Here is a 9,625-nt window from a genome sequence, read left to right as displayed (position 1 = left end):
AAACAGAGCTGCCACATGGCTACCTGACTGGGAAAACCAGCTTTGGTGAGACTAATGTCTGAGAAGCTCTTTCATCCCCAGTGCTTGAAAATGCGGTGCCCACCCCACCCCAGTGGGAATGTGGTGTGTTTCCATCCCTACCTTTCCTCCTGTTTCTTTGCAGTCTTATCTCCCACGCTGCACCTGTCCTGAGTCTCCTTTATCAGTAACTGCTCCCTACCCCCACCTCTCATACCCGACAGCCCCTCAAATGCCGTGGCTGATCGCAGGTCACTTGCTCACAAGGTACGGAGCAGAAGAGCTTCCTAGACTCAAGTCAATGAATCTGTACCCTCGGGCATCTTGATAGCAGCAGGAAGTAATTTGGAGCAAGTCCTTCTGATCTCACTGTCCTGCAGTGGTCTGACCAGAGGAGAAGCCACTTCCCCACCGGTAATACGGCTCCGGGCCGGAGTCTTTCTAGTTCATAAACCAGGTGACTAGTGAAGCAGGCTTTGTCTTGTCCACCCAACCGTTAGGAGTTCACACACTGAGCCAGCGGAGATGATGGATCCATAAACAAAGCACTTGCTGTGGAAACCTGAAGACCTGAGTTCAGTTCCCCAACATCCGATAATTAGCTGGGTGCCACAGCAGGTGCCAGAAATCCAAGCTCTGAGGAGATGGGAAAAGGAGCATCCTCGGGGCTCTCTGGTCATCTAGTCTATTTATTAGCCCAGGATCAAAAGGTCTTGCTATTGACCTCTGAGTGCACACATACACTCACATGCTCTCTCTCTCTCTCTCTCTCTCTCTCTCTCTCTCTCTCTCTCTCTCTCTCACACACACACACACACACACACACAGAGGAAGAGTTCACACATCATGAGGGTTTATTAGCCTAATATGTAATGACAGCAGAACCAGCACCAATGGCAGGCAGAGTTCCTCCCCAAACACCTCAACCATATCTGAGAACCACTTCCTATGACCACCAAGCCAAGATCCCTAAGTCACAGCATTTGCTCACACACTCCGGGCATGTTGGATGGCTGCAGAGGACGCCCCAGGGCTGATCCCCGGAGTATGTTAAGGTGTATTATTTAGCTGGGTGGGGTTTGACTGTTTGGTGGATCCGGAGCAGGCTCACTGGAGGCTCCTTCACTTTTGTCCCCTCCCGGGAAGACAACTGTGGCATATGTCACAGGCTTGGATGACTTCAGAACCTTAGGAGGCAGAGGGGGCTGGAGGGGTGGGGCTGGGGGTTTCCTTGTTGGAGGATCAAGAGCAAAGCCCGTGTAGGTGATATCAAAGGAAGGCGGGGAGTCTAGCCTCACATATGGTACGTCCGTGGGCAGTCCGGCGGCCAGTCCAGAGTCACTGCTGTGGTGGGCTGCTGAGGAGGGTTCCTGGAATAAAAACAACTAAGTCACGCAAAGGCAGTCTGCCAGAGTTCCCTTTGATGGGAAGCCAGAGGCCATAACGGACCTGCTGTAACAATCCCAGTGTGTCAAAGGGACAAGAGGGTATTCCTCTGGCCAGGGATGGTGGCGCTTACCCACACGCACACAGACAAACATTTAATCCCAGAACTCAAGAGTTCAAGTTCAGCCTGGTCTGTATAGTGAATTCCAGGCTGACCAGCAGTACCTAGTAAGATCCTGTCTGAAAAACAAAACAACAACAACAAAAAATCTGGGAGTCGGAAATCCCAGCACTCAGGAAGCAGAGGCAGGTGGACCTCTGTGAATTTGAGGCCAGTCTGGCATACATAGTAAGTTATACGCCAGCCAAGTATAAAGAGACCCTGTCTTATTAAAAGAAAAATAGAGTGGGGTGCTTTGAAGATATCCTAAGCCCCAAGGTACTCTTCAGATTTAGGAAGGCAAGGGTCTGGACCACGACCGTCTTTCTCCACCTCCTCAGTAATGTGATAGGTGAGGGGGATCTGCAGGGATCTCTTACCATGCTTGAAACTCCACTGCTCTGGGACCGGCCACAGACACCAAGCCTGTTCCCTGGTAACAGAGAACAGTAGTCTAGTCACTTGCAGAGCATCTCCGAGCTCCCAAAGCCTCCAAAGCCCTTGTTAGTGCAGACTCTTTCCCCTCTCCATCTCTCACCCCTCCACTCCCGCACCTCACAAGCCCGCCTCCCTTCCCTGCCCATTTCTGCTTCTCCAGCGGCCTCAACACTAGACCTGCCCCCGGAACTCTTTCCTTCCCTCCATCCTTTTTCTTCCAGTTCACTTCCCACTCTTCCCTGTCCCGCAGGCCTGGCCAAGTTCCCTTTGCTGCTCTCCCCATCAGCCACTGGAGTTCCAGCTTATGGGAACTTGGCCAAAGAATGGCAAGATGTTTCATGCGGGAAACACACCCCGTCTCCTGCCTCTTCAAAACTGAGCTGCTACCGGTGGATAGCTACATACCTTTCCTTCTGGCCAGCACCGCAAACAGCACCACAGCCACCACCAGCAGGCCCAGCAGAATCACCGCACCCCAGATCAGGGGGATACTGAGAAACAGAAAGGGATAGGCTGGTTTAGCCCTGCCTGAGCCCTGAGGGGAGCTGCCGACCAAGAGCCCTGAGTAGTGGGAGAAACTGCTACCCTCATTGGGAACCATGAATGAGGGAAGATGGAATGGGAGGATGGGATAGCCCAGGTCGGGGAGAGGAGAGACATATTTCCATAGTGTCTTTGTTGGAGATCTACAGAAACGAAGGGACTGTTGCTGACATGGATAGAGGTCGGTCTGTCTGCTGATAAGTCAGTTCCCCAGCAGCGGAATAAGTATTTGATTTGAGATGATTTTTTTAAAATTTATTTGTGCGTGTATGTGAGAGTACATATGCACATGCATGCCAAGGACCACACAGGCCTCAAGAGGGCTTCTGATCTGGAGCTGGAGTCCCAGGCTGTTGAGAACTGCTGGGAATGGCCTCTGTCCTCTGCAAGAACAGCGACTGCTCTTAACTGCTGAGCCACCTCTCCAGCCCCCATCTGATTCCACAGCTCCAGCCCCCATCTGATTCCACAGCTCCAGCCCCCATCTGATTCCACAGCTCCAAGCCAGTTTAGTGCCCGCCCGGTTCCCCTGGCCTCCCACAACGCTCTTTTCAGCACCTGTTCTCAGGCCTTAGGAACTCGTGAGGACTAGCACTCCCCTCGGGGTCCAAGGAGGGATCCTTTGGCAGACTCCCAGTTTTATAGCACTCTTCTTCTTCCTCTACTTCCTCCTCCTCCTCTCCTGGGCCAGGAACTGAGAGGGAAGGAAACATCTCGTGAGCGTGAGCGCATAGCCATTGTGGAGCAGCTGCCATGGGCTGGTAAGATCTGAAGCTGAGGAAAGCGAGGTCCCTGGGGAAGGCAGACAGACTGGGAACACCCTTCCCTCGTTCTGTGGGTTAGGGAATGCCTTCCACTCTGCATCTCTGTCTGGTTGTGAACCTAGCCCTTTCCCCTCTGACACCAGCTCCCACCCACAGCCCCCTGCATCCCTCCATCTCTGCCATCTCCATCCACACCGTCGTCTCTCCAGGGCACTCAGACTAGGCCCCACCATCATGGATGGATGGTCTGCTTGAGTCTCCTTACCATCCCAGAGTAGACTCTCTCATCATTCCCAACACCAGCCTTGCTCTTGGCTCTCACGGGTCTCCAGTGAGGACCTCCTCCTACATACCTGTAACTGGCCTCATCTTCAGGCTGATTAGGATCCCATCCCGAGTTCTGCCCCTGGGATTTACAGGGATTCTGGCTCAGCACTAATGGGAGGCAACACTCAATGACCTTTTGAGAGCCCAGTTAGTACCTGGACTCCAATGTGATAAGGCCTCTGTCATTTCTACAATGTGCTTAACTTTGGCTGCAGGACTCAGGGGTGTGTCACTAGCAGTGGGTTTTGAGGTTTCAAAAGTCCATGCCATTCCCACTGTCCCTCTCTCTCTCTGCCTTGTGCTTGTGGATCAGATGTGAGCTCTCAGCTACTGCTCGGGTGCTATGCCTGCCTGCGGCTGCCAAGCTCCCCACCATGATGGCACGGACTCTAACTGTCTGGAATTGTAAGCTCCATATAAACTAACTCTTCCTTCTGTGAGTGTGTGCCTCATCACACCAATAGAAAACGAGCTAAGCTGCTCTCTGATACCGAACGCTCGCCTGAGGGACAGGCCATCCCCTCCCTGGACACCATGCCCTCCACCTGCATCCCTTCTGTGCAGCCCCTGCCCCACAGCAATGAGAGGCGTTCCAGGTACCTGCCCTCCTTCCCTCTCCCCACCCTTCCAGCCAGACTGGAGTTAGGTCCTGGAGCCTCCGGCATAGTGGAGCACACCTGGAGTTCCCAGGCATAGTGGAGCACACCTGGAGTCCCCAGGCATAGTGGAGCACACCTGGAGTCCCCAGGCATAGTGGAGCACACCTGGAGTCCCCAGGCATAGTGGAGCACACCTGGAGTCCCCAGGCATAGTGGAGCACACCTGGAGTTCCCAGGCATAGTGGAGCACACCTGGAGTCCCCAGGCATAGTGGAGCACACCTGGAGTCCCCGGCATAGTGGAGCACACCTGGAGTCCCCAGGCATAGTGGAGCACACCTGGAGTCCCCAGGCATAGTGGAGCACACCTGGAGTCCCCAGGCATAGTGGAGCACACCTGGAGTCCCCAGGCATAGTGGAGCACACCTGGAGTCCCCAGGCATAGTGGAGCACACCTGTAATCCCAGCACTTGGGAGGCAGGGGAACCTCTCAAGTCTGAGACCCTTGTGGTCTGTGTCGTAAGTTTCAGGTTGGCCAGGGTTTCACAGACCACATTTCCAAAAAGTGAAAGGGCTGGGGAGGCGTCTCAGTGGGTAAAGGGCTTCGTGTGGCCACGGGAAGATCTGTGCTTGGCTCCCAGCACCGTGTGCAAGCCAGACATAGTGTGCAAGCCAGGCACAGAGTGTGCAAGCCAGGCACAGAGTGTGCAAGCCAGGCACAGAGTGTGCAAGCCAGGCATAGAGCGTGCAAGCCAGGCACAGAGTACACAAGCCAGGCACAGAGTGTGCAAGCCAGGCACAGAGTGTGCAAGCCAGGCACAGAGTGTGCAAGCCAGGCACAGAGTGTGCAAGCCAGGCACAGAGTGTGCAAGCCAGGCATAGAGCGTGCAAGCCAGGCACAGAGTACACAAGCCAGGCACAGAGTGTGCAAGCCAGGCACAGAGTGTGCAAGCCAGGCACAGAGTGTGCAAGCCAGGCACAGAGTGTGCAAGCCAGGCACAGAGTGTGCAAGCCAGGCACAGAGCGTGCAAGCCAGGCACAGAGTGTGCAAGCCAGGCACAGAGTGTGTAAGCCAGGCACAGAGTGCAGGCACAACCCCAGCGCTGGGGTTGGGCTGTAACTCATCATCAGCCGGCCTAACAAAGTCCCGGGTTCCCCAAGAGACCCTGTCTCCAACAATAAGTGGAGAGTAAGACACCCACATTGACCTTTGTCCTCCACGTGCACACATGTCCACATCCACAAGAACATGTATGCAGACCACAGATGCACACAAAAGGAGGGAAAAAAGTAAAACATGACCAAACTCGGGGTTACTAGACCTCAGCGTGTCAAGGATGAGGAGTCCTGAGAAGAACTTATGTCAGCCAGCATCTGCTCACTGTGTGAAATGGTAGCCATGGGCCAGCAAGAGGGCTCAGCAAGTAAAGGGGCTTGCTGCCAAGACTGACGACCTGAGTTTGATCCCTAGAACCTACGTGGTGAAGGAGAGAACCAACTCTCACCAATTGTCCTCTTACCTGTGTCATGTAGGCACACACACACAATTAAGAAATAAGTAAGCAAAGTTTCAAATAATAGTTGTGGAGTGGAAATGAAGGGAACCCAGTAACAACCTGACCCACCCCTTACTATCCAGGAAAAGCAAAGAAATGAAAGGGACTTTAGTTTCACGCTCAGGGGATCAGACACAGTTACAACTCACAAAGGCGGAAGGCGTCAGCCTGCTCCGGCGTTCTCCCTGCAGAGCAGGTTTTTGTAGCATCACATGTTTAAATTAACTTTTTATTGTTTATTTTATGTGTGTACACTCTGTGTGTGCCTAGTGCCCAAGGAGGCCAGACGAGGACATCAGAGCCCCTGGGACTGGAGTTTCAGGAGATTGTGAGCTGGCATGTGGGTGCTGGGAACTGAATCCAGGTCCTCTAGAGCAGCCGGTGCTCTTAACCACCGAGCCAGCTCTTCAGACCTCTAGCACCCTATTTTTAAATTACATTTTTATTTTAATAAATGCCTAGAAAGATGTGAGCTGTGAGAATAAAACCTGCAAAAGCAGTGTGCTTTCTTAATTACAATTTCTCAGGGAATTAAACATTAGTGTGTTTAATATTAGTGGATAAATGGCAGGTTTAAATAGTTTTAACTTAATTTTTTAGAAATTTCCCCCAAATTTTAAAACTTAATGGAACCAGGCACAGCATTGCACACCTATAATCCCCTACAATTCAGAAAGCTGAGGTAGTAGGATCATGAGTTTGAGGTCAGCCTGGGCTACATAAATGGGTCCTAGACCAGTATGGGCTATAGAGTGAAATTTCTAAAAAAGAAAACAAACCCTGAATAAATTGAAATCCAATCCAGGAACTACAGGATCCTATCTGTAGGTTGGGCCCTTACTAAATGCTCAGGGAAGACTCATAAACTCTGTTAAGATAAACTTTAAATCATCAGAGGAAGGTAGGGCTGAGGAAATGGCCCATTGGCCAGCATGAGGTCCTGAGTTCAAATCCCTAATACCCAGGTAAAAATGCCAGCTATGAACCCCCAGTGCTGGGGAGTAGAGATAAACAAATCCCTCTCTGGCCAGCCAGTCTATCCAAAATGGTGAGCTTCAGGTTCACAAGGTGGAGAGGGATAGAGTGGACATCCTGTATCATCCTTTGGGGCTGGACATGTGCAATACACCCACACACTCATGTATACATACATACACCCACACACTCATGTATACACACATACACCCACATGTATGTACACATACACACATACTCATGTACACACACATACCCCCCCCCACACACACACACACTGGAAAGCACAAAAATTAATTGCCACTAATGTTCTTGCAAGTCACATAAAGTAAAACAAAGGTAGTATCAGGCTTGGGAGAGCTGGAGGAAGACACATGGGCCACGGAGACGCTGTGATGGAAAGCTACTGGGAGCGAGAGGAAGCCTACTGCCCGCTCAGCTACTTATCTCCAGCTTCCCAAGCAGTTCCGCTGCCACTCACTCTGGCAGAGCTGTCAAGAAGATACCTCGCCCCAATGCCTTCCCAAAGGGCCCCACACCCCAAAGGCCCCAAGAGTCCCCACCACAGGCCATCCTGAGTACACTCACCGGGTGGAAGCACCAGCAGGGAGACCCTATGCAGGGTCTGGGGCCCTGCGGCTCCCTCCACCACACAGCCATACTCCCCTGTGTCCTCCTCCTGCAGGGTCACCATTTCCACCTGCAGGAGCCCCCCACCCAGGTCAGTGAGGAATGTGCGTTCACTTCCTGGGGCTCTGCGGTCCACAGCGGAGGTCACCAGTGGCTGGCAGACTTCTTGCAAGAATCGGCACCACACCTTGCGAGCCCTCAAATCCTGGAGCCGGTAGCGGCAATGCACCTGAATGGACGACCCCACGGGTGCCTGGAGCACTTCGGGGTGGCTGTCAGCTGAGCCCTGACCTGGGGAAGGAAGAGAGGTGGGAGTGAGGACTGAACAGAAGCAGGCGTGGTTCCTAGCCCACCCTCTGGCACAGAGACGTGGGGATCCAGGGACAGGTACTGCGTCTGTGATGCTCCCGGCGGGGGAAGGAGGTGTGGCTCCATCTGCACCTTACCTGCCAGTCCCAGGAGCAGCAGCAGTGGCAGCGGCAGGTAGCAGCCCATGGCTGGGCAGAGTCGGTTCTGAGTGACCTCCTCACGGACACTGCAGGCCCCCAGGGGCAGGAAACATCTGTCTCATACAGTCACGTGGGCTCTCCAGTAACCATAGGGGCCGACAGAGTTAGGCTGGTGGGAATCTCCAAGGCTGGGGGCGGGGAGCTTCTCCAGGGCTTGCTTGGCTCAAGGCTCAGAAGACCTGAGAGACTGGTAGGGGAGCGTGAGAGAGGATGGAAGAAGGGGATCTGACTCCCCACCAAAGGGAATGGTGAGAGGACCCAGCTCCTGAAGGGCGGCAGAAGTAAGGATAATCTTCAGTCTCCCAAGTACAGATAGGTAGAAACAGTTGTGAAGAAGGAAAGTAAGGTCCCTCCATGTGGCCTGAGGCCATCTGATTCTCAAGTCTCTTATGAGTGACTCTCCCGTCCTGGCTACACACACAAACACACACACACACACACACACACACACACACACACACACACACACACACCAGCCCAGTTCCCAGGAGACCTTCCCTCCATCACTACAACCTCTTCTCTGGAAACCCACTCAACCGTTTTTGCCTGTGACCTGCCTAGACTCTAGAGCCTTTCTACCAAACCTACCCTCCCCAGTTCTAGAGAACATGCTTTCCTTCAGTGTGGACACATCACGTTCTTTCCTCCTTTGCTCTCAGTAACCCCATCATTAGCTGCTTGAATCCTTGCTTTCTTAGGCATTCTTCCTGTTTTCACAATTTTTCTTTCTCGTTGTTTATCTCTTTCTCCGTTGTGTTCTGGCTTCTAGGAATCTCTACATATTCTTCTTCCATTCCCCTCTGTTATCTTTAGTCCCCATTTTACTTTTGGAGACAAGGTCTCATGTAGCCCAGGCTGGCCTCGAGTTTGATATGTAGCCAAGGGTGATCTTGAACTTGAATCCTCTCCACTCCACTTGCTGGAATTTCAGACTTCCTGTCATTACCCAGTGTCTGTGGTGCTGGGGGTGGAACCCCGGGCTTCACATATGCTAAGCAAGCCGTCTGTCAGCAGAGCGACATCCCAGCCTTCTGTTTTATGTGTGTGACTGTTTTGCCTTTATGTAAGTGCGCTGAGTGTGTGTGCGCAGTACTTGCAGAAACCAGGAGAGGGTGCCTGATCCCCTGGAACAGACGGCTGTAAACTGCCCTGTGGGTTCTGGAAACTGAGTCTGGGTCCTCTGCAAGAGCAGCCAATGCTCTTAACCATTGTGCCATATCTCCAACCCCATTTTCTTGATATTTTTTTAATTTACAAGTTCTCTTTCTTATTTTTCAAGCATTACTATCATTCTTCAAGTCAACTAGTTTGGTTCTAGGAATGCTGTGTTCTCCATGAATATTTCCACTGTCTACATGGTCTGACAGTGTGTGCAAAGAACCCTTATGCTTGAATGTGACTGAGCAGTGAACATTCCTCAGCACTAGAGACTGGGAACAGCCAGGGAGACTTGCATCCTTCACTTTCCTTCCTAAAACGTTTCTACTCTAGAACGATGGTGTCTGTTTCTGTCTGTCTCTTCCTCTCTCCAGAGAGGAAGATGAGTCAATGAGCCTATGTATTACTCTTCCTATTGCTCTGACAAAACCACCTCAGGGGAGGAAAGGTTTACTGGGGTTCACCGTTTCAGGGGGTGTTGGTCTGTTATGATAGCAAAGGCATAGCAGCAGAAGCATGAGGTGGCTGGCCACACCGTGGAGGAAGATTAGAACGATTAGAAG

At 52.2% G+C, this 9,625-nt stretch overlaps 1 protein-coding gene across 2 annotated transcripts; it reads right to left on the bottom strand.

The window, feature by feature from the left end:
- Positions 1 to 1,082: 1,082 nt before the first annotated feature.
- Positions 1,083 to 7,890, bottom strand: Treml1 (triggering receptor expressed on myeloid cells like 1). Of its 2 annotated transcripts, none has more exons than XM_059243969.1 (6): positions 7,842 to 7,890; positions 7,354 to 7,686; positions 3,104 to 3,239; positions 2,408 to 2,493; positions 1,945 to 1,997; positions 1,083 to 1,388 (listed from the first exon to the last, which is right to left on the bottom strand). In XM_059243969.1, the coding sequence occupies exons 1-6, from the start codon at positions 7,888 to 7,890 to the stop codon at positions 1,083 to 1,085; spliced, it is 963 nt and encodes a 320-aa protein (XP_059099952.1). The 2 variants fall into 2 exon arrangements, with proteins under 2 accessions (XP_059099952.1, XP_059099953.1); XM_059243970.1 differs by having other exon boundaries at positions 3,104 to 3,206.
- Between the last annotated feature and the right edge of the window lie 1,735 nt (positions 7,891 to 9,625).

The sequence above is a fragment of the Peromyscus eremicus genome, chromosome 16_21, assembly GCF_949786415.1.
Source record: "Peromyscus eremicus chromosome 16_21, PerEre_H2_v1, whole genome shotgun sequence".
In the NCBI taxonomy this organism is placed as follows: Eukaryota; Metazoa; Chordata; class Mammalia; order Rodentia; family Cricetidae; genus Peromyscus; species Peromyscus eremicus.
Note: the sequence above shows the minus strand (reverse complement) of the source record. Positions and strands in the feature narration are given on the sequence as shown.

What these genes read in the sequence shown, in the direction of transcription:
- Treml1 (XM_059243969.1), bottom strand. Translation starts at nt 7,890, where the DNA reads ATGGGCTGCTACCTGCCGCTGCCACTGCTGCTGCTCCTGGGACTGGCA. An exon ending in TTCCTAAGGCCTGAGAACAG is followed by an intron (nt 2,494 to 3,103) that starts GTGCTGAAAAGA and finishes TCTGTTTCTCAG; the next exon opens with TATCCCCCTGATCTGGGGTG. An exon ending in GCAGTGGAGTTTCAAGCATG is followed by an intron (nt 1,389 to 1,944) that starts GTAAGAGATCCC and finishes TTTTTATTCCAG; the next exon opens with GAACCCTCCTCAGCAGCCCA.